General features: G+C 43.7%; 1 protein-coding gene across 3 annotated transcripts in view; it reads left to right on the forward strand.

Annotated features, from left to right (window-relative positions):
• The window catches only part of daam2 (dishevelled associated activator of morphogenesis 2), a 275,857-nt gene that overhangs the window by 122,609 nt on the left and 127,452 nt on the right, over window positions 1-25,796 (forward strand). For 2 of the 3 annotated variants that reach the window (XM_031830538.1, XM_020489369.2), the window contains exon 2: window positions 23,047-23,304. In XM_031830538.1, coding sequence (XP_031686398.1) covers window positions 23,137-23,304 — 168 coding nt within the window. In that variant the 5' untranslated portion in view covers window positions 23,047-23,136. Of the gene's footprint in view, window positions 1-23,046; window positions 23,305-25,796 lie in introns of those variants that run through there. The other variant, XM_031830539.1, reaches the window with a different exon arrangement.

The raw sequence follows: 25,796 nt of genomic DNA on the forward strand, positions 1-25,796 counted from the left end.
CTCAGAGGAAGCCCATTATGAAATATCAGTGGATACAATAGCAATAGTGTAATCCTTTGAGTGCATTCATAGAGATGTGTCCTCTCTATCCATAGTCTCTTTCTGGCAAGCCTAGATCTACCAAAAGCTGGATCTGTTTTATAAACTGCAATGCAAATGAAAAATGTCTTGACCCAAATGTTATTGTGTTTTCTTTTGGGAAAGTCTGGAAGCAATCCAGCAATAGCTGCTAACAATTATTTCAATGAATAGTCACTGTAATAATGGTTAACTTGTCTTGAACCATTCTGAAGTGGATTTCCTGTTTTTGTGGAGTGTAATGGTTCCCCTTCCATCTATTGACTGGAGCTCTATTGCTTATTTTCAAAGAAAACTGTATGGATTCCTAAATTCCTAAAATAACTGCCATTCTGTCGAGAACCTTATGTTTCAGAAATAAATACGTGATTTCTTAAATAGATTTAAGAACTGTGCAAGTACCCCAGCGTTTCCCTATATTCATTTAGCAGCGGAAAATAATCCTAAAGGAAACACTTTTGTAGCCTATTGACCATGTTTTTTTGTATGTTGCTCTCATATTTCTAAAGAAACTTGGTACTGTAGTCCAAAGTGATGAGCTGTACTGTCCAAAGAAATGGATCTGAAACTGGGAAGGACCACATTGACTTGTCTGATGAACACTTTTTTTTCACTTAAGAAAAATGTTTTTAAAATGTTGTACATTTCTAGATGTAGAACCTGGTTTTACTGTCCCAGAAGATGCAGACTGTCTGAATGGATACTTTTGAATTGGCCAGTTGAATAGGTTTTCAGTAGCAAATACCAAGTCCTCTTCGTGTTTTCCTTTATCTGATCAAGGGAAGAGGAAGTAATTGATGGAGAAAGTGAGCAAGAGCGAGGGAAGGATAGAGGGAGGGGAGAATTTCCAATCTTCAGATCCTTTGCTCATCCTGGTAGAGGCCCTTCGGGACAGATATGGGCGGATGGGCACGTCACACTCACACAACCTTATCAGCAGTCACTCAAAACCCTGAGGCATTCTAGGGGTGGAGGCAGGGGGCCATAGAGGCAGCTTGGGGCATAACCTAATCTCTGTACCTTAACTATAGACAGAGCAGACTCCAAAATGTTTTTTTGACAACATCTTGTTGATTTCAGGTCAAGTTAGAGTAAAACATGTTAAAGATTCTAATATAATACTTGTTGAATTGATTTGTTGTTGTGCCACTCAATGTAACCAAGACACTTCTGGAAAAGAGTCATGCTATCACTGCTAAAATTAACCGCCCTCAGATTTAGCCTACACACACATGCCCTAAAAGTGAAAGGGAAAATATTTAACGTTGCACACATTGAAAAATATCCTGGCCTGCAGCTTTCACAACAACCCTACAGGGCCCCTCCAGAATTGTCCAAACTAAATCCTCTTTCCCATTATTTCAGACGAGGACGCCGGCCGGCCTGTCATTGACCTAAAATGGTCTCTTTTTAAATGGTCACATCCGTCCAATAAATGTCTCAGTGTAAACATACAGGCCCCACCTAATTTACTTTAACTACTGCAGAGCAAACATTTAAAGGCTTTTGTGCCACCTAAACCCATCCAACTTGAACACTCACATTTTCGTATCGTTCTCTTTATTTTAGTTATTGTGGTACAAATGTTTAGGGGCGATTCTGTGGGAAAGTCAACCTGAGCATCATTTTTTAAATTAAACCACTTTCATAGTTGTCCTTAATGCCTTGCATACACTACACAACTTCTAAAATTATTACACAATTATTTCCTTGTTGGTCCTGCCCTGCGTAGTGTGCACATTATTATGTGCAGAAACATTAAAAAAAGAGACGGAGGCGCAGAACATGGAGCTGCAAATGGGCATAAGTGGACAGTTGGGCATAAGTGGACAATATGGACTTTCTATTTTACAGAGGGAACTGGAGGTAAATATAAAACATTTCATATTGAAACGTCAGCTGTATTCTCTCCACTGCTCCATCAGTCTGTCTTCCATAACCTCAGTTCCACACGTTGCTTTCCTCTTCACCATCATTGTTTTGGTCTCAAACGCTGAGTGCTCATTGGCTATTGGCAGTAGTCCTTTCCCAATCACATTGTGGCACTGCTCATTCTACAAGATGCATGATATCTGACAGAAAATGATCGGAGCATCCGACAGGGGTCTAGAGAACGGAACAGCCATAGTCGGTGTCTTTGACCCACTCAAACTACACGAGTCCCGATGTACTGATCCTAGACCAAGTTCATTGAATTTCACCCTGATCATGAAAATGTATCGGGGACAGCAAAAACGTGGCAAATCTGTGTAGTATATGCCCAGAATTAGGTGTATGTGTTGCAGTGCAGGCTTTATTTGACCAATAATTTGCTTTATTTCTTCCACCTGCCAATATTTACAAGTCTGCCTTTTTGGGCATACACTCTCCCCAAGGGCTACTGTAGACACACACATTAAATGTTTCATTTATATTTTGTCCATTCTATGAAACATTAAAGTAGTGGTTTTGCGTCCAAATGCCTTATCGATAATGCTGGAATCGCCCTCAGCGATAGTTCCAATTTCACCAAAACGTCAACTCCCTTGTCCTGCCTTCATCCTCTTGATGAAACCTGCCCTGAGAAACCAGTGGTGCATACATACAGTAATGTGAGCTCGTCATTGCTAGCCATGTCCACATGCCATTTAGCAGACACTTTTATCCAAAGTGATTGCATGAACACTGTACATTTTCATATCGGTGGCCCCAGCTGGAATCAAACCCAGAACCCTAGTGTTGCAAGCACCTTTCTCTACCAACTGCTTTTCCACACGGTACAAAATGTCCAGGACTGTAACCGTTGGCCTCCAATGCATTACCTTAGACGCTAACATAACTGATTAGCTGCACAACATTGGCCTCTGACCCTGACAGGGAAGACTGATGTGTTAGGATTTCCCAAGGGGCTCCATAGTGACCTCAGTGGGTGGAACACAAAGGTAGCTGGTCCCAAGGGAGAAGAGGTTTCCAGTGGCCCATTCATGACCAGAAATTAGTCTCCAAGCCAGAGAGGGTAGAAGTTGGGGGTTTATCCATTAGTCATTGGACGGACAGACAGTAAAAAGGGGTGTAGGTACATTTGAGAGGGCATATCTGTCTGGGGAATTGCCTGCCAAATGCCCCAGACATGGTAGAGTATGGGTGGAATAGGCATTGTGGTGCTCATGTGAATTTCCTTTCTTTTTTGGCTTCAGACCAATTCCTATTCTCACTTAAAACATATCGACTTCCTCGAGTACTTGAAAAGTTTATATTTTCAAATAAACGACAAAACACATATTTTGTGCCCAGGTCTGACACATACACTACATACACACAATACTAGGGGCATGGGAATACTGCACTGAATGAATGACATTTTCTTGTCAAATCGCCAATTGGCAACCCATCCTTTATGGGATTAATTGACACATAACCAAACATTACAATAATTCACTATGTTAATTAAATGATCATTCTTATTCCGGTGTTCTGGGCATTGCGCATCGCATAAAGAATGAAAATAATAATAATAATGTTATCCAATCAATAATTACATCCCTAGAACAGTAAAATAATATTTTATTTATATATATATACACATACACATACACACACACACACAGTGTATATATACACATACATACAGTTCATACATAATATATACCATACAGACAAATAAATACCATTTGTTTACCATCAGCACTGCGTGCACTCCAGCATGTTCTGTTAATTAGCGCTGCATTCCCAGCCCTTATGCCAACCTCATGCCAACCCCATAATCTATGTCTGTATCTGTTGACATAGGCCTGCATGTGCCAGCAAGGCACAGCCCCCCTCCCCGCCAATGTTTGGTTACTAAGCCACCTGTACCCTCCTCGCCCCAGTGCAACCTGTAGACTGACATTCTTTATCAGGGCTAGAACAATGTGTGGTAAGTGTCTTGCATTTCTGTCTCACCATGACAGTCTCTCTTGCTCTCTTTCTCTCCTCTCTCTTTTCAATTCAAACTTGCTTTATTGGCCCAACATTCAGGCACTATGTATTGCCAAAGCATACAAAACATTTACAATACAAGACATATAGATGGAAAGAAAAACATGAGGGTGTTATCTTCAAAAGTGTGGGGGGGGTGGTGTGGTGTGTCTCGGTTGCTGCGTAGCTCACTCACACAGTTTTTTGTAGGCAATGTGGGAGTATCAGTTTTGTGTAGTAATTAAGTGTATGTGTTCAAAAAATAATAATACGTAATGATCTTCATCCAAAGAATAGTGTGTGTTTCTCTCTCGATCTCCCTCCCTCAACCTCAACCAGTACTCCCAGACTAGAAAATGCCAGAGCTTCAATCACAACACAACATTTTATGGGTATGCTTGTAATCGTTAAGGACTGGGGAGTTTTTCAGGATGGAAAATATACAGTTTGGACCTTTTTTTTAAGGCACACGTAGCCTACATATCAATACATACACACAAACTATCTAGGTCAAATAGGAGAGAGGAGTTGTGTGTTAGGTGTTTATCTGTTTTGTAAAACCAGGTTTGCTGTATATTTAACCTCTAGCGTCGAGCAATCCGGGATCGTAATCATAGCCTCAAGCTCATTACCATAACGCAACGTTTCCTATTCATGAAAATCGCAAATGAAATTAAATATATTCAAACACAAGCTTAGCCTTTTGTTAACACTGTCATCTCAGATTTTCAAAATATGCTTTTCAACCAAAGCTACACAAGCATTTGTGTAAGAGTATTGATAGCCTAGCATAGCATTAAGCCTAGCATTCAGCAGGCAACATTTTCACAAAAACAAGAAAAGCATTCAAATAAAATCATTTACCTTTTGAAGAACTTCGGATGTTTTCAATGACGAGACTCTCAGTTAGATAGCAAATGTTCATTTTTTCCCAAAAGATTATTTGTGTAGACAAAATAGCTCCGTTTTGTTCATCACGTTTGGCTAAGAAAAATACAGGAAAATGCAGTCACTTACAATGCCAAATTAGCTCCATAATATTGACAGAAACATGGCAAACGTTGTTTAGAATCAGTCCTCAAGGTGTTTTTCACATATCTATTCGATAATCTATCAGTGGTGGCATTTGGCTTCTCATCAGAAGCAAACGGAAAAATACTGCAGCTGGAGATTACGCAATAATTGCGACGGACACCAAGCGACCACCTGGTAGATGTAGTCTCTTATGGTCAATCTTCCAATGATATGCCTACAAATACGTCACAATGCTGCAGACACCTTGGGGAAAACGTGGAAACCGTAAGCTGACTCCTAGCTCCTTCACAGCCATATAAGGAGTCATTGGCATGAGGCGATTTAAAAAAATGCGGCACTTCCTGATTGGATTTTTATCTGGGATTTTTGTGTAACATCAGTTCTGTGGCACTCACAGACAATATCTTTGCAGTTTTGGAAACGTCAGTGTTTTCTTTCCAAAGCTGTCAATTTTATGCATAGTCGCATCTTTTCGTGACAAAATATCTTGTTTAAAACGGGAATTTTTTCATCCAAAAATTAAAATAGCGCCCCCTATATCCAAGAAGTTAAGCACTATGAGATGTTCCATGCAATAATGGCTCTATATAATACTGTACGCTTTCTTGAATTTGTTCTGGGTTTGGGGACTGTGAAAAGACTCCTGGTGGCATGTCTGGTGGGGTAAGTGTGTGTCAGAGCTGTGTGTAAGTTGACTCTGTAAACAATTTGGGATTTTCAACACATTAATGTTTCTTATAAAAAGAAGTGATGTAGTCAGTCTCTCCTCAACTCTCAGCCAAGAGAGACTGGCATGCATAGTGTTTATATCAGTCCTCTGATTACAATGAAGAGCAAGACGTGCCACTCTGTTCTGTGCTAGCTGCAGCTTAACTAGAGGTGTGTTCGAATACTCATACTAACTGTACTAACCATACTATTTGGGATTTAAACTGTGTGTGTAGTATGCTTATTGGTCATAATATGGATATAGTTAGTATGCCAAAAGTTCCCGGATGTCATACTACTTTCGCCAAAGTACGAAGTATACAAGCAGTGGACACTATTTCTGTGCTTTTAGGGCCCATAATGCAATTCTTCCGAAAATGGGTGTGGCTTGACAATGTTTTCATATTTTAAGAAAATGGTAGAATAACTGATGAATTCACAAACGCTCAACACCCATTGAATGTGACCGGGGTCAGTAAACGTTGGCAAAAAAGCATAATTAAATTATTGCCTGCAGCACCGTTAGTCACCAACACTTTGGATAACATGAAAACAGCCTCACCAGCTCTGCTAGTGCAAGTAATTGTAGTTAAAGTTAACTTGTTCTCAACTTGCCTACCTGGTTAAATAAAGGTGAAATAAAATAAATACAAGTAAAATGGTCAGGTTGAGGTGTTCTCTCATTTGTTTCTGGAAGTAGCTAGCAAGTTAGCCAGTTAGCTTGGGTGCTTGACTGCCATTGTGAGGTCAGAACACTCAGATCATCCCTACTCCTCGGCCAGAGGGTCCAGTATGCACTCTGAACACTCTGAGAGCGAAACGCTCTGAATTTACCCAGAGGGCACTCTGGCACTCCAGATTGAATTTACGAACACATGCGAAGTCATAAGATGTCTAGCTAGTAATCTGTTATGCTAACAGGCTATCATGAGGTTGCATAGCAACAGCATCAACTTCCGGTAGACAGGCGAAGCGCTAAGAATACAGGTAATACAGTGATTGAATGAGGGTATGAGACTTGAGTTGAGGTGTTCAGAGGCTTGACTTCAGTGCAGGACTTGACTGGGAAGACAAATAACAATAACACAACACACTACACAGACAAAAGAGCTAAGAATGAGTTAGTCTAATCAATAAATAGTAAATCATTGTGTTATAATTAAATGAAATCACATTGTATTAGTCACATGCGCCAAATACAATAGGTTGCAGACCTTACAGTGAAATGCTTAATTACGAGCCCCTAACAAACAATGCAGTTTAAAAATACAGATAAGAGATAAAAGTAACAAGTAATTAAAGAGCAGCAGTAAATAACAACAGCGAGACTATATACAGGGGGCTACCGATACAGAGTCAATGTGCGGGGGCACCGGTTATTTGAGGTAGTATGTACATGTAGGTAGAGTTATTAAAGTGACTATGCATAGATGACAACAGAGAGTAGCAGCAGTGTAGAAGAGGGGGTGTTGGGGGGGGGGGGGGGCACTGCATATAGTCTGGGTAGCCATTTGATGAGATGTTCAGGAGTCTTATGGCTTGGGGCTAGAAACTGTTTAGAAGCCTATTGGACCTAGACTTGGCGCTCCGGTACTGCTTGCCGTGCGGTAGCAGAGAGAACAGTCTATGACTAGCATGGCTGGAGTCTTTGACAATTTTTAGGGCCTTCCTCTGACACCGCCTGGGATAGTCGTGGATGACAGGAAGCTTGGACCCAGTGATGTACTGGGCCGTTCTCACTACCCCCTGTAGTGCCTCGCGGTCGGAGGCCGAGCAGTTGCCATACCAGGCAGTGATGCAACCAGTACTCTCGATGGTGCAGCTGTAGAACCTTTTGAGGATCTGAGGACCCATGCCAAATATTTTCTCCTGAGCTGGAATAAGTTTTGTTGTGCCCTCTTCACAACTGTCTTGGTGTGCTTGGACCATGTTAGTTTGTTGGTGATGTGGACACCAAGGAACTTGAAGCTCTCAACCTGCTCCACTGCAGCCCTGTCAATGAGAATGAGGTGTGCTCGGTCCTCTTTTTTCCTATAGTCCACAATAATGTCCTTTGTCTTGATCACGTTGAGGGAGAGGTTGTTATCCTGGCACCACACGGCCAGGTCTCTGACCACCTCCACGTAGGCTGTCTCGTCGTTGTTGATGATCAGGCATACCACTGTTGTGTTATCGGCAAATGTAATGATGGTGTTGGAGTCGTGCCTGGCCGTGCAGTCATGAGTGAACACGGAGTACAGGAGGGGACTGAGTACGCACCCCTGAGGTGCCCCTGTGTTGACGATGATCGTGGCGGATGTGTTTTTACCTACCCTCACCACCTAGGGGTGGCCCATCAGGAAGTCCAGCATCCAGTTGCAGAGAGAGGTGTTTAGTCCAAGGGACCTTAGCTTATTGATAAGCTTTGAGGGCACTATGGTGTTAAACGCTGAGCTGTAGGCAATGAATAGCATTCTCACATAGGTGTTCCTTTTGTTCAGGTGGGAAAGGGCTGTGTGGAGTGCATTGGAGATTGCATCATCTGTGGATCTGTTGGTTTGGTATGCAAATTGGGGTGGGTCTAGGGTTTCTGGAATGATGGTGTTGATGTGAGCCATGACCAGCCTTTCAAGGCACTTCATGGCTACAGACGTGAGTGCTACGGGTTCATAGACGTTTAGGCTGGATACCTTAGTGTTCTTGGGCACAGAGACAATGGTGGTCTGCTTCAAACATGTTTGTATTCCAGACTAGGACATGGAGAGGTTAAAAATGTCAATGAAGACACTTGCCAGTTGGTCATCATGTGATTCTGTTTGTGTATGTGATTGACTTTACATACAGTAATGAGAGAGAATTGCTAGGAGTACTCACAGTGCTTGGAGAGGAAACATTCAATGTGTCAATGGACGAGGGGGCACGTGACGTGGCTTCATTTCATGTCAGGAGAGAGTTGACAATGGTAGTGGAGTGGAGTTGTCATCCCCTCTTAATCAGGGAACAGGAGGGGACGTAGCTGTAAATATAACACGCTACAGTATGTTCATTCTCCGATCCTAATCCTATGATTGGATGGAAAACGTCAGTTCATACTGCAAAGCTTTGATTGGTTGGAGGTCATCCTCCGGAAGTGGTCATAATTAACATGTAGGTGTATATGAAAGGGGGTGAGGCCTACAAGCCTCCTAGGTTTTTGTATTGAAGTCAATGCCAGAGGAAAACGGTAGCTAGCTGTCCTCCGGCTACACTATGGCACTACCCCAGAGAGTGCTGTTGAAGTTACTATAGACCTTCATTGCAAAACAACTTTTTTGTGTGTTTCACTGTTTTAATTTGTATGAAATTTCACTAAGGAGGATGGTCCTCCCCTTCTTTTTCTGAGGAGCCTCCACTGGTGTATCTGTAGATTTCTAAAAACATGTTTTCAATTTGTCATTATGGGGTATTGTGTGTAGATGGGTAAAAACAAGTATTGAATCCATTTAGCATTCAGGCTGTAACACAAAAACATGTGCAAAAAGTCAAAGGGTATGAATACTTTCTGAAGGCATTGTATATATGATCCCCATGTGAGTCGCACTCTAGAGAATATTGTGTTGCCGTGAGTGACACACACATGTAGGGAAAGACAGAAAGGTGTGCAGGCAGGCTTGCTCATACTATCCCCTTGTTTCTGAGCTAGACTGCCATCACGTGGGCTGTATTTAGACGAGTTGTATAAAGCTATCGCTACATTTGAGTTATTTAGCAGATGCTCTTATTCAGAGCGACTTACAGTAGTGTGTGTAAACCTTTTTTTACTGGTCTCCCATGGGAATCGATCCCACAACCTTGGTGTTGCAAACGCCATGCTCTACCAGCTGAGACACACGGGACCACAGACCCTGCTCTAGGGTCAGTTTATCATTTTTGATAAAGATGGTTTCATGCGATTTCTACCTGGAGCAAATGATGACGGAAAGGCGGGCGGTTCTCAAGATCCTCCCTTTAGCTTACTGAGCCAACGGTGTAGATTGTGTGTTGATGAACAGCATCAGTGCGGATGATACTAAGGCAGGCTTTTCAATGAGGTTTGTTTTTGTTTTTGTAAACCTGGAATCTAGGAGTATTTTGACTGAGAGTTGACTTGATGTGGAGTTGTGGTAATGTGGAGTCTGTGTGAGCCTAGGTGGATTGACAGCTCACTGACACAAAATGGGAGGGGGACGGAGAGCGAGATGAGAAACCAGAGAGGAGGAGTGGAAAGGAATGACTGCGCGAGGCAGAAACAAAAAGGAAATGGGAAAAAAAGCAAAAGGAGATGTAGAGAGAGAAGTGGGATTGCCAAAGGTTACGATCAGTGAGAGGAAAAGAAAGAGTAGTATGTAAATAAATTACAGTATTTGAAGAAGAATAAGTTGAGGGAAGACTGACAGAGAATGAGAAGAAGAGACAGAGAGAGTGCCTGAAATGGGGAAACAGACAAATCCGACAATACAAGAAAGAGAAGGGGAGGTCGAAAAAATACACAAGTTATATGTTAGAAGAGGGTAATGGGCGGGGGAGTATTACATTCTAAAGCCCCTAAAGAAATAATGTAATAGTGGAAGGAGGAGGGGAGGAAGAAGATGAAACAGAAAAAATAAAAGAGTGAATTATTCGTAAGCAGAAAACTGAATCATGATAGAAGGATGAGCAGCTATTGGGGATATATAACACAAGCTCTCTCTCTCTCTCTCTCTCTCGTCTCCTCTCTCTCTCATCTCTCCTCTCTCTCTCTCGATCTATCTCTCTCTCTCATCTCTCCTCTACATCTCTCTCTCGCTCTACTACATCATCTCTCTCTCTCTCTACACATCTCTCTCTCTCTACACATCTCTCTCTCTCTACACATCTCTCTCTCTACACATCTCTCTCTCTCTCTACACATCTCTCTCTCTCTCTCTACACATCTCTCTCTCTCTCTCTACACATCTCTCTCTCTCTCCTCTACACATCTCTCTCTCTCTCTACACACATCTCTCTCTCTCTACACATCTCTCTCTCTCTCTCTACACTCTCTCTCTCTACACATCTCTCTCTCTCTCTCTCTCTACACATCTCGTCTGCTCTCTCTACACCATCTCTCTCTCTACACTCTCTCTCTCTCTACACATCTCTCTCTCTCTACACATCTCTCTCTTCTCTACACATCTCTCTCTCTCTACACATCTCTCTCTCTCTACACATCTCTCTCTCTCTCTACACATCTCTCTCTCTCTTCTACACATCTTCTCTTCTCTCTCTCTACAATACTCTCTCCTCTTCTCTCTCTCTACACATCTCTCTCTCTCTCGCTCTCTACACATCTCTCTCTCTCTACACCTCGCTCTCTCTCTACACCTCGCTCTCTCTCTACACCTCGCTCTCTCTCTACACCTCTCTCTCTCTACACCTCTCTCTCTCTACACATCGCTCTCTCTCTCTACACATCTCTCTCTCTCTACACATCTCTCTCTCTACACATCTCTCTCTCTCTCTCTACACATCTCTCTCTCTCTCGCTCTCTCTCTACACATCTCTCTCTCTTGCTCTCTCTCTACACATCTCTCTCTCTCTCGCTCTCTACACATCTCGCTCTCTCTCTACACCTCGCTCTCTCTCTCTACACCTCGCTCTCTCTCTACACATCTCTCTCTCTCTACACATCTCTCTCTCTCTACAATCTCTCTCTTCTACACATCTCTCTCTCTCTACAACTCTCTCTCTCTACACATCTCTCTCTCTCTACACATCTCTCTCTCTTCTCTCACACATCTCTCTCTCTCTCTCTACACATCTCTCTCTCTCTCTACACATCTCTCTCTCTCTACACATCTCTCTCTCTCTCTACACATCTCTCTCTCTACACATCTCTCTCTCTTACACATCTCTCTCTCTCTCTACACATCTCTCTCTCTCTCTCTACACATCTCTCTCTCTCTCTCTACACATCTCTCTCTCTCTCTCTACACATCTCTCTCTCTCTCGCTCTCTCTCTACACATCTCTCTCTCTTGCTCTCTCTCTACACATCTCTCTCTCTCTCGCTCTCTACACATCTCGCTCTCTCTCTACACCTCGCTCTCTCTCTACACCTCGCTCTCTCTCTACACATCTCTCTCTCTCTACACATCTCTCTCTCTCTACACATCTCTCTCTCTCTACACATCTCTCTCTCTCTACACATCTCTCTCTACACATCTCTCTCTCTCTACACATCTCTCTCTCTCTCTACACATCTCTCTCTCTCTCTCTCTCTACACATCTCTCTCTCTCTCTACACATCTCTCTCTCTCTCTACACATCTCTCTCTCTCTCTCTCTCTACACTCTCTCTCTCTCTCTCTCTACACATCTCTCTCTCTCTCTCTACACATCTCTCTCTCTCTCTCTCTACACATCTCTCTCTCTCTCTCTACACATCTCTCTCTCTCTCTACACATCTCTCTCTCTCTCTCTCTACACATCTCTCTCTCTACACATCTCTCTCTCTACACATCTCTCTCTCTCTCTCTACTCATCTCTCTCTCTCTCTCTCTACACATCTCTCTCTCTCTCTCTCTACTCATCTCCTCTCTCTCTCTCTACACATTTATCTCTCTCTCTCTCTACACATCTCTCTCTCTCTCTCTCTACACATCTCTCTCTCTCTCTCTCTTACACATCTCTCTCTCTCTCTACACATCTCTCTCTCTCTACACATCTCTCTCTCTCTACACATCTCTCTCTCTACACATCTCTCTCTCTCTCTACACATCTCTCTCTCTCTCTCTACACATCTCTCTCTCTCTCTACACATCTCTCTCTCTACACATCTCTCTCTCTCTTTACACATCTCTCTCTTTACACATCTCTCTCTACACATCTCTCTCTCTCTCTACACATCTCTCTCTCTCTCTACACATCTCTCTCTCTCTCTACACATCTCTCTCTACACATCTCTCTCTCTACACATCTCTCTCTCTCTCTCTCTCTCTCTCTACACATCTCTCTCTCTCTCTCTACACATCTCTCTCTCTCTCTCTCTACACATCTCTCTCTCTCTCTCTCTACACATCTCTCTCTCTCTCTCTCTACACATCTCTCTCTCTCTACACATCTCTCTCTCTCTACACATCTCTCTCTCTTTACACATCTCTCTCTCTACACATCTCTCTCTCTACACATCTCTCTCTCTACACATCTCTCTCTCTCTCTCTTTACACATCTCTCTCTCTCTCTCTTTACACATCTCTCTCTACACATCTCTCTCTCTACACATCTCTCTCTACACATCTCTCTCTACACATCTCTCTCTACACATCTCTCTCTACACATCTCTCTCTCTACACATCTCTCTCTCTCTCTCTCTCTACACATCTCTCTCTCTCTCTCTACACATCTCTCTCTCTCTCTACACATCTCTCTCTCTCTCTACACATCTCTCTCTCTCGCTACACATCTCTCTCTCTCGCTACACATCTCTCTCTCTCGCTACACATCTCTCTCTCTCTCTCTACACATCTCTCTCTCTCTTTACACCTCTCTCTACACATCTCTCTCTCTCTCTACACATCTCTCTACACCTCTCTCTCTCTCTACACCTCTCTCTCTCTCTACACATCTCTCTCTACACATCTCTCTCTACACATCTCTCTCTCTCTACACATCTCTCTCTACACATCTCTCTCTACACATCTCTCTCTCTCTACACATCTCTCTCTCTCTCTCTCTACACATCTCTCTCTCTACACATCTCTCTCTCTACACATCTCTCTCTCTTTACACATCTCTCTCTCTCTCTCTACACATCTCTCTATCTACACATCTCTCTCTCTCTACACCTCGCTCTCTCTCTACACATCTCTCTCTCTACACATCTCTCTCTCTACACATCTCTCTCTCTACACATCTCTCTCTCTACCTCTCTCTCTACACATCTCTCTCTCTACACATCTCTCTCTCTACACATCTCTCTCTCTACACATCTCTCTCTCTCTCTCTACACCTCGCTCTCTCTCTCTACACATCTCTCTCTCTCTCTCTACACATCTCTCTCTCTACACATCTCTCTCTCTCTCTACACCTCGCTCTCTCTCTCTCTACACATCTCTCTCTCTCTCTCTACACATCTCTCTCTCTCTCTCTCTACACCTCTCTCTCTCTCTCTACACATCTCTCTCTCTCTACACATCTCTCTCTCTCTCTACACATCTCTCTCTCTCTCTACACCTCGCTCTCTCTCTCTACACATCTCTCTCTCTCTCTCTACACATCTCTCTCTCTCTCTCTAACACATCTCTCTCTCTCTCTACACATCTCTCTCTCTCTCTACACATCTCTCTCTCTCTCTACACATCTCTCTCTCTCTCTCTACACATCTCTCTCTCTACACATCTCTCTCTCTACACATCTCTCTCTCTCTCGCTCTCTCTCTACACATCTCTCTCTCTTGCTCTCTCTCTCTACACATCTCTCTCTCTCTCGCTCTCTCTCTACACATCTCTCTCTCTCGCTCTCTCTCTACACATCTCTCTCTCTTGCTCTCTCTCTCTACACATCTCTCTCTCTCTCGCTCTCTACACATCTCTCTCTCTCTACACCTCGCTCTCTCTCTACACCTCGCTCTCTCTCTACATCTCTCTCTCTACACATCTCTCTCTCTGCTACACATCTCTCTCTCTACACATCTCTCTCTCTACACATCTCTCTCTCTACACATCTCTCTCTCTACACATCTCTCTCTACACATCTCTCTCTCCACATCTCTCTCTCTACACATCTCTCTCTCTACACATCTCTCTCTCTCTCTACACCTCGCTCTCTCTCTCTCTACACCTCGCTCTCTCTCTCTCTACACATCTCTCTCTCTCTCTCTCTACACATCTCTCTCTCTACACATCTCTCTCTCTCTACACCTCGCCCTCTCTCTCTCTCTACACATCTCTCTCGCTCTCTCTCTACACATCTCTCTCTCTCTCTACACATCTCTCTCTCTCTCTCTACACATCTCTCTCTCTCTACACATCTCTCTCTCTCTCTACACATCTCTCTCTCTCTACACATCTCTCTCTCTCTCTCTACACATCTCTCTCTACACATCTCTCTCTACACATCTCTCTCTCTCTCTACACATCTCTCTCTCTTGCTCTCTCTCTACACATCTCTCTCTCTCTCGCTCTCTACACATCTCTCTCTCTCTACACCTCGCTCTCTCTCTACACCTCGCTCTCTCTCTACACCTCTCTCTACACATCTCTCTCTCTCTCTACACATCTCTCTCTCTCTACACATCTCTCTCTTCTCTACACATCTCTCTCTCTACATCTCTCTCTCTCTCTACACATCTCTCTCTCTCTACACATCTCTCTCTCTACACATCTCTCTCTCTACACATCTCTCTCTCTCTCTACACATCTCTCTCTCTCTCTCTACACATCTCTCTCTCTCTCTACACATCTCTCTCTCTCTCTCTACACATCTCTCTCTCTCTCTACACACATCTCTCTCTCTCTCGTACACATCTCTCTCTCTACACATCTCTCTCTCTCTCTCTCTCTACACATCTCTCTCTCTCTCTACACATCTCTCTCTCTACACATCTCTCTCTCTCTAACACATCTCTCTCCTCTCTACACATCTCTCTCTCTCTACACATCTCTCTCTCTCTACAACATCTCTCTCTCTCTAACACATCTCTCTCTCTCGTCTACACATCTCTCTCTCTCTTACACATCTCTCTCTCTCTCTCTACACATCTCTCTCTCTCTCTCTACACATCTCTCTCTCTTGCTCTCTCTCTACACATCTCTCTCTCTCTCGCTCTCTCTCTAACACATCTCTCTCTCTCTACACTCGCTCTCTCTCTACACCTCGGCTCTCTCTCTACACCTCTCTCTCTCTACACCTCTCTCTCTTACACATCGCTCTCTCTCTCTTACACATCTCTCTCTCTCTACACATCTCTCTCTCTCTACACATCTCTCTCTCTCTCTCTACACATCTCTCTCTCTCTCGCTCTCTCTCTACACATCTCTCTCTCTTGCTCTCTCTCTACACATCTCTCTCTCTCTCCGCTCTCTACACATCTCGCTCTCTCTCTACACCTCGCTCTCTCTCTCTACACCTCGCTCTCTCTCTACACATCTCTCTCTCTCTACACATCTCTCTCTCTCTACACATCTCTCTCTCTCTACACATCTCTCTCTCTCTACACATCTCTCTCTGCTCTAACACATCTCTCTCTCTCTACACATCTCTCTCTCTCTCTACACATCTCTCTCTCTCTCTCTACACATCTCTCTCTCTCTCTACACATCTCTCTCTCTCTCTACACATCTCTCTCTACACATTCTCTCTCTCTCTACACATCTCTCTCTCTACACATCTCTCTCTCTCTACACATCTCTCTCTCTCTCTACACATCTCTCTCTCTCTCTACACATCTCTCTCTCTCTCTACACATCTTCTCTCTCTCGCTCTCTCTTACCATCTCTCTCTCTTGCTCTCTCTCTACACATCTCTCTCTCTCTCGCCTCTCTACACATCTCGCTCTCTCTCTACACCTCGCTCCTCTCTACACCTCGCTCTCTCTCTACACATCTCTCTCTCTCTACACATCTCTCTCTCTCTACACATCTCTCTCTCTCTACACATCTCTCTCTCTCTACACATCTCTCTCTCTCTACACATCTCTCTCTACACATCTCTCTCTCTCTACACATCTCTTCTCTCTCTACACATCTCTCTCTCTCTCTCTACAACCATCTCTCTCTCTCTCTACACATCTCTCTCTCTCTCTACACATCTCTCTCTCTCTCTACACATCTCTCTCTCTCTCTACACATCTCTCTCTCTCTCTACACATCTCTCTCTCTCTACACATCTCTCTCTCTCTCTCTACACGTCTCTCTCGCTCTCGCTTGCTCTCTCTACAACATCTCTCTCTCTACACATCTCTCTCTCTCTACACATCTCTCTCTCTCTACACATCTCTCTCTCTCTACACATCTCTCTCTCTCTACACATCTCTCTCTCTCTACACCATCTCTCTCTCTACACATCTCTCTCTCTCTACACATCTCTCTCTCTACACATCTCTCTCTCTACACATCTCTCTCTCTACACATCTCTCTCTCTACACATCTCTCTCTCTACACATCTCTCTCTCTCTACACATCTCTCTCTCTCTACACATCTCTCTCTCTACACATCTCTCTCTCTCTACACTCTCTCTCTCTCTCTACACATCTCTCTCTCTCTCTACACATCTCTGTCTCTCTCTACACATCTCTCTCTCTCTACACATCTCTCTCTCTCTACACATCTCTCTCTCTACACATCTCTCTCTCTCTCTCTACACATCTCTCTCTACCTACTCCCCCTCACACACACACACACACACACACAGCTGGGGATTTCCTGGGCATGGTTGGAAGAGAGCCAGGGGGACTGTTGCTGAGTGAAGACTGGCCACACGTGGTCCTCTCTAGGAGGCTGGAGATATAGTATACACACACTCATGTGCTTACACTCACACACCCATATGCACACATACTTTCTGCTTTCATACACTTGTTCATGCAAATACACACACACACTCACACTCATATGCTTATACACTGAGTATATCAAACATTAGGAACACCATCCTAATATTGAGTTGCACACCCCCACCCCTTTTGCCGTCAGAACAGACTTAATTTGTCGGGACTCTACAAGGTGTCGAAAGCGTTCCACAGGGATGCTCGCCCATGTTGACTCCATTGCTTACCACCGTTGTCAAGTTGGCTGGATGTCCTTTGGGTGGTGGACCCATCTTGTTACACACAGGAAACTGTTGAGCGTGAAAAACCCAGCAGTGTTGCAGTTCTTGACACAAACCGGTGCATCTGGCACCTATTACGTGGACAACGACATGTGCGGACAACTAATATATGTGGACAACTACAAATACCTAGGTGTCTGGTTAGACTGTAAACTCTCCCTCCAGATTCACATTAAGCATCTCCAATCCAAATTTAAATCTAGAATCGGCTTTTTCGCATGAAAGCATCCTTCATTCATGCTGCCAAACATACCCTTGTAAAACTGACCATCCTACCGATCCTCGACTTCGGTGATGTCAATTACAAAATAGCCTCCAACACTCTACTCAACAAATTGGATGCAGTCTATCACAGTGCCATCCGTTTTGTCACCAAAGCCCCATATACCACCCACCATTGCGACCTGTACACTCTCATTGGCTGGTCCTCGCTTCATACTTGTCGCCAAACCCACTGGCTCCAGGTCATCTTCAAGTTTCTGCTAGGTAAAGCCCCGCCTTATCTCAGCTCACTGGTCACCATAGCAGCACCCACCCGTAGCACGCGCTCCAGCAGGTATATCTCACTAGTCACCCCCAAAGCCAATTCCTACTTTGGCCGCCTTTCCTTCCAGTTCTCTGCTGCCAATGACTGGAACGAACTGCAAAAATCACTGAAGCTGGAGATTCATATCTCCCTCACTAGCTTTAAGCACCAGCTGTCAAAGCAACTCACAGATCACTGCACCTGTACATAGCCCATCTGTAATATAGCCCATCCAACTACCTCATCCCTATACTGCATTTATTTATTTATCTTGCTCCTTTGCACCCCAGTATTTCTACTTGCACCCCAGTATTTCTACTTGCACATTCATCTTCTGTACATCAAATTTTTTATTTTTTATTTGACCTTTATTTAACCAGGCAAGTCAGTTAAGAACACATTCTTATTTTCAATGACGGCCTGGGAACAGTGGGTTAACTGCCTGTTCAGGGGCAGTCACTCCAGTGTTTAATTGGTATATTGTAATTTACTTCGCCACCATGGCCTATTTATTGCCTTTACCTCCCTTATCTTACCTGTAATTCTGTGTTGTTGTATGTGTCGAACTGCTTTGCTTTATTCTTGGCCAGGTCGTAGTTGTAAATGAGAACTTGTTCTCAACTAGCCTACCTGGTTAAATAAAGATGAAATAAAATAAAACTACCATACCCCATTCAAAGGTACTTAGATATTTTATCTTGCCCATTCACCCTCAACGTCACACTTTCCCAATTGTCTAAAAGCTTAAAATCCTTCTTTGACCTGTCCCCTCTTCATCTAACCCGTTGAAGTGGATTTAACAAGTGTCATCAGTAAGGGATCATAGCTTTCACCTGGATTCACTAGATCAGTCTATGTCATGGAAAGAGCAGGTGTTCTTAATGTTTCATATACTCAGTGTACATTCTCAACACACACGTGCTCACACATGGACACACACTTTTTCTGCTTTCATACACTCTTTCATACAACCACACACACACACGTGCACACCGCACACACACACTCATATGCTTATAATTTCTCCCTTCATACTCGTTCATGACACACGCACCTGTACATACTTGCACAGCTTGGAGAGATCTCAAGGAAACTCATCGTTATTCATCACAGGGATAGAGAAGGGATGTTTTTTGCATGTTCCAGCTCAGTTTAGTTGACAGAAAATGCTACCCTGGCCTGCAGATGAACGACTCTGGTGGCAGTTGACGTGTGATGTATGGCCACATCTGGTCAGTGTATTAAGTCCTGCTTTATGGGATGTGTGTCAAAATTTTTGTGACATTTTCACTTAATTTAGAGAGTGGCAAATGGAAGCAGGAGGACGGCTAGATGCAGGACTTCCTGTCTCCAGTGGGAAGTATTACATGACCAGCCGGGGAATTTTGGATGAACAGCTGATTGATGCGATTGGAGAAATGTAACCACTCTCAAATTGAGAGAACCAGCAATGGATGCAAGGACTGACCATCCAGGACAACAAAATTATAGTTTTAACCATGCTTTAAAGCTATAGTTTTTATGTACAAAAACAGAGTAAAACCAGATATTCTGGGTTCTGATAAAGTCTGACCATTGAATTAAACTCATGAGGCATTTCTAAGCTATCCCAAATTGCCCCTTTTAAGACCCTGTCCCCATTGACAGACAGCTAAGCCTGCAGATTGATGGAAGAGGCTGGCAAGGCTAACACTATGGTAATTTCTATGTAAAAGAACCCATGAGCATGTTTTATTTAACATTTATTTAACTAGGCAAGTCAGTTAAGAACAAATTCTTATTTTCAATGATGGCCTAGTGGGTTAACTGCCTGTGTTCATGAGCAGAACGACAGACTCTTGTCAGCTCGGGGGTTTGAACTTGAAACCTTCCGGTTACTAGTCCAGCGCTCTAACCACTAGGCTACCCTGCCACCCCAAAATGTGGAGTTCATAGAAGCATGTCAAATTGTGTGTCAAATGAAAGCTAAGAGTCTATTTTTGAGAAATTAATGGCATATGAATACATTTTTCAACCATTATCCATTCTAAAATTAGGAATATGCATAGGCTTTGATTTCTGGTCAAACGGATAGAAAAGGGCTCTTAGTCCCCTGCCAACTAATATCAACACTTATATTTAGTTTTTGATAAATGTTTCTGCCTTCTGTAAGTTTAAAAAACATTGCCTTGTTCCTTGACATTCTCTTACCAAAACCCCACATATCTTTAACATATAAGTTCACAGAAGTAACACGTAAAGTTAGACCGACCAATTAGTTATAGTGTTTTTACTGATGTAATTTGTTTTATTAATTATTCAGTTATTCAAACTCGAAATTTCGTTACCAAATCGGTAACGGAATTTCCAGCAAAATTGGTAACGGAATTTCTGCAGTTGAATTGGCTACAATAGGAAATCATAGTAGTCACAAACCACAGTTGGGTTCACAAGTTTGGACAGTACAGCACAGTAGAGTATGGTAAAGAAATGTAGATTATAGTTCAGTACAGTACAGTAAAATATAGTTCAGTACACAGTAGACCAGACTAGAGTTGAGTACACTATTGTATTGTAGTGAACTATACTGTACTGTAATGAACAACACTCTACTGAACTATACTGAATTCTACTGTACTGTGCTGTACTGTACTATAGACGTCTATGATTGGTTCAGATTTGGTCAGGTCCGGACTAACCAATTTTGGTCTTGTTTGGGGGCAGAGCTCATTAAAATAATAGCTTGTGTGCAGGATAGAACCTCAAAATGCAAAGGAGGATATTGCATATATATATCTTTGTGTACCTATTTTAGGATGCATCACCATGAAGAGAATTATATTCATATCCATAATTATACATTTCTGTGTAGTACAGATCAGGAACCCATGATGAAATTCCATTACAGCAATTCCGTTACCATGTGTAAATCCCCTTCACACAATAACCAAAATATTTTTTTCAAAGTCATTGTGTCATGTCACAGCTGAGTTTTAAGAAAATGTGGTCACACAAAAATGATTTTATAGAAATTCTGTTACTAAACCTTGCGTCTGCACAGTTCTTTCAGTAAATGTGTTTTTGTAACATGTTCAGTGTAAATGGTTAAAAGTAGTCCTTGTGCGTGGAGTTGTATGGTTTGTTAAACTTTGAAATCAATGGTCTTTTAAGTCAAAAATCAGTCTCAGCTCAATTCTGTTACCGTGGAATCTGACCGCAAAGCTGATGTAAACACCTGAGTAACATTAAGACATCGCTAGCCCAATGCTACTACCAGGTGTTTTTCATGGGTTCATTGATAGCGTTGGAATGTCACACCTCCCCTGCAAATGTTTACGGCTTGTCTGTTTTTTTGTCTGTACCCGTGTGTGTGCCCAAGTATTTGTGCCTGTACAAACACACACACAGATGCAATGTCAAACTCGCACATACTGTATAATGTATAAACCAGTATATATTGATGTACTGGCTTGCAAACCTCCAAAGACACATTGAGCACAGCCACACATACACACAAATATTTTTTTTTACTTAGGAGGGTCAGAGCAAGTCTGTTATTTCTCATTGGCAAACAACATTCTGTTGATTACCCTATCATTTCCATGGACTCTATGGGAAACATTTGATTCTTCCTGAGTGCCTGACCACCTATATAACGTGCTTCTGTTTCAGTAACTATTGTAATGTTTCTTAATTTGCTTATAAAGAGAGAGCAGGTGTCGGAGGTTGAAAAACAAATAAGAGAGAGGAACTAGAGGAACCAAGGTTTTTTTTTTGTAGCTTTTCCCCCCCCCAGACTCTGTTGAGAAAGGAGCATATTCATAAAGAATTTACTACCATATATTTTTAGAGAGTGCACTGGAAACTCACTCCTACGTTGAGAAAAAGCTTAGGGAACCTGCAAGAGAGATGCATGGCCTCTGGTTAAAAGTAACGGGAATAGTGGGCCGATGTTATGTCTTACAAATGCTTATAGATTATTATGCTTTGTGAATGATTATAAATACACCTGTGCGTGCGTCTGTGCCTACATGTGCAACACCGGTATGGGAGTAAGCATTCATACGCAACCGACCACCTATATCCTTTTCTAATCTCTGCAGCTCGGAAGTCCTCCCGTCGCCTAGTCTCATTGAAAAATCTGCCCTTATTTTGGACTCTGTCACTGAGTATAGCCAGCCCATTGCTACGCAAACAGTCCTTTACCTGTCTTGTCCTCCCCCATCCCCATCTTTTTTTATGCTGCTTGAGTGAAGGAGCAAACATGGTACGGCCAGCTTTTAGTGCCACTGCCTGCGCCCTCGCCCCACACAGACAGAGGCCTCGTTGTAGGTGGTCGAAGAAGGCCAGATGGGGCCTGTGCGACTGCACAGAGGAGATGGGTGCCAGTCCCAGCAGACCGCATCTCAGGCCGCTGTGGCCCATCCCTTCCCTTATACCCCCCTGCGCGACATGGAGGGATGGATAGAGCGAGAAGGTGGGGAAAATAGTCTGGCCCCTTGAGTGGACAGTGAGGGGTTCAGTGTGGTTTTATAGAAAGAAACGCATCATCATTCTTGGCTCAGTGAGAGGGTTTTCTGTTTTTTTTTCTTCACTTTTTTACTTTCTCGCTGGCCCTTCATTCACGGGTTTATGGCAACTTACTGTAACCTGCTTACCTAGGAATATTGTTGGGGGAAGATCTGGCAAACCTTGTGTCCCATTATATACCAGTACAACAAATTGGAAAGAAAATATAAAAGGTGAGTCAGGGAAGAGGATATGGCTATCAACATGATTGCAGATGAGGCTGTAATATTGATTCACAGTATCCATATTATTATGCCTGCTTTTTTTTACTCCTTTGCAGGTTCTGTGATTGTACAAGACTATATCTTTGCGTATTTCAGGCTGTGAAGTTCTCAACAATGATGCAACACACAATGTTGCCATGACAAGCCACCCTCTTGGGTTGTTTAGCCCTAATTCTAGCCTTACCTCTCTTTCTCTCTTGTCTTTCAGATCATGCCCCCTAGATAGCAGCCTCACCACCCCTTTACTCCCCCCCCCCCCCCCTTACCCCTCTCGTCCCCTACTCTCCAGTGGTCCACGATGCCCCCGCGGAAGCGGACGCGCCCCGCCCTGGGGTTCCTGTGCTGCTTTGGCAGCAGCGAGCCCCTGGAGATCAACCTGAAGGACAGCGTGCCCCTGCAGTTGCTGGAGTTCAGTGCCCCCATGCCCCCGGCCGAGGAACTACACGCACGTTTCTCTGAACTGGTGGTGAGTTGGGGAGGAAAAACATATTTCCATCATCAACAACAGCAGGGCTGCCCAACCCTCTTCCTGGAGTCCAACCCTAACCTAACATACCTGATTCAGCTAGTTAAAGGTTGTGTTTCCCTGCTCAGACGTTGCTGACGCATACCAGATCTTACAATGGATAGGTATTTTACATACAGTGGCGGCTGTTGGGAGGAGCTATAGGAGGAAGGGCTCATTGTAATGCCTGGAATGGAATAAATGGAATGGTATCAAACACGTTTGACTCCTTTCCAGGTATTCTGTTCCAGCTATTATACGAATCAACTAACCACATCATATATTATAGCAATCTGGAGGCCGACTGCACAGCTGATGACATGCAACCATTTGGTTGATGCATGCAACGTCTGAGCAGGGGAACGTGATCAAGGTCTTGGTGAGCAGCTGATAAGTAGAATCAGATGTGCTAAAGAATTTGGGTTGGCCTGAAATCCTAGGGCTCCAGGAAGAGCGTTGTGCAAGCCTATACTACAGTATATATACCAGTGGAGGCTTGTGGAGGGAGGAATCAGATGATGGGAGAAATGGGATGAAGCATGCAAACTTTCCTACCATTCCAGCCATCTTTTAAAAATATTTATTTATCAGTTAATTATTTACAATGATGGCCTACCCCGGCCAAACCCAAGCCGGATGACGCTGGGCCAATTGTGTGCCGCCCTATGGGACTCCCAATCACAGCCGGTTGTGATACAGCCTGGAATCGAACCAGGGTCTGTAGTAATGCCTCTAGCACTGTTATGCAGTGCCTTAGACCGCTGCGTCACTACGATCCCACAACTGGCCGTGACTGGGAGTCCTGAAGGGTGGCGCCCAATTCGCCCAGTGTTGTCAGGGTTAGAGGAGGGTTTGGCCGGTGGCACTCATCGCTCTCTAGCGACTCCTTGTGGTGGCCGGGCCCCTGCAGCCTGACTTCAGTCGTCAGTTGAATGGTAATGGTGGCTTCCGGGTTAAGTGGGCAGGTGTTAAGAAGCGTGGTTTGGGGCTCCCGGGTGGCACAGTGGTCTAAGGCACTGCCTCACAGTGATAGCTGTGCCACCAGAGACTCTGGGATCGAGCCCAGGCTCTGTCGCAGCCGGCCGCGACCGGGAGGCCCATGGGGTGGCGCACAATTGGCCTAGCATCGTCCGGGTTAGGGAAGGTTTGGCCGGCAGGGATATCTGTCTCATCGCGCACTAGCGACTCCTGTGGCGGGCTGGGCGCAGTGCACGCTGACCAGATCGCTAGATGTACGGTGTTTCAAGAAGAAAAAAGAAGCATGGTTTGGCGGGTCATGTTTTGGAGAACCCATGACTCGACTTTCGCCTCTAGACTTTCGCCTCCCCGTTGGGGAGTTGCAGCAATGAGACGAGATTGTAATTGGATCCCACCCACTGGGGATCCAGGCCCAGCCAATCAACATGAGTTTTTCCCCACAAAAGGGCTTTATGACAGACTGTCCGGGTGGCTGGTCTCAGGCAATCCAGCAGGTGGAGAAGCCGGATATGGAGGTCCTGGTATGGTGTGATTACACATGGTCTGCGGTTGTGAGGCTGGTTGGACGTACTGACAAATTCTCTAAAACAATGTTGGAGGTGGCTTATGGTAGAGAAATTAACATTCAATTATCTGCCAACAGCTTTGTTGGACAATCCTGCATTCAGCATGCCAATTGCATGCTCCCTCAACTTGAGACGTGGCATTGTGGTTGTGTGACAAAATTGCACATTTTAGAATGGCCTTTTATTGTCCCCATCACAATGTTCACCTGTGTAATGATCATGCTGTTTAATCAGTGTTGATATTCCACACCTGTCAGGTGGATGGATTATCTTGGCAAAGGAGAAATGCTCACTATCAGGGATGAAAACAAATTTGTGCGCCAAATTTGAGAGCAATGTTTTTTGTGCATATGGAGAATTTCGGGAATCTTTTATTTCAGCTCATGAAACATGGGACCAGCATTTTACATGTTGCGTTTATATATTTTTTTAAGTATATCCCAACAAGCCTTCCTCCAAAGGACCATTCTATGGATTAAATGTGCGTGAAAATCCCCCAAATCTTTTTTTGGTCTGGGTTTCACATTCACTCAATAGTCTTGTCAATCAAAATTTGAGTCAACCAATATTTAGACAAATGGTTAGCTCAACTGGTCTTGATGTATGGCCAACTGGTTGACAGGTCGTCTGTATGGGCATCTGCTTAAACGGTCTTACCTACTGGTAAGTTATCTGGATACTTGGTTTGATCCTGCAATCAAATTGCTGACATGTTTTACTTGTTCACCAGACATCAAGTCAATTGGATATCTGATCATCTGCCTGTAGGACTTTACACCAAAACCGAGGTCATGTTGAGCTGAAGTTTAGCACAACACAGTAGGGAGAAAGTAGTGGGGGAAAATATAATGAAAAACATAACTGAGTGTGTTTCCATGTCACTGGGAGTGAGGGATTATTATTATGAAA

This window comes from Oncorhynchus kisutch, linkage group LG8 (genome assembly GCF_002021735.2).
Source record: "Oncorhynchus kisutch isolate 150728-3 linkage group LG8, Okis_V2, whole genome shotgun sequence".
Taxonomy (NCBI): domain Eukaryota; kingdom Metazoa; phylum Chordata; class Actinopteri; order Salmoniformes; family Salmonidae; genus Oncorhynchus; species Oncorhynchus kisutch.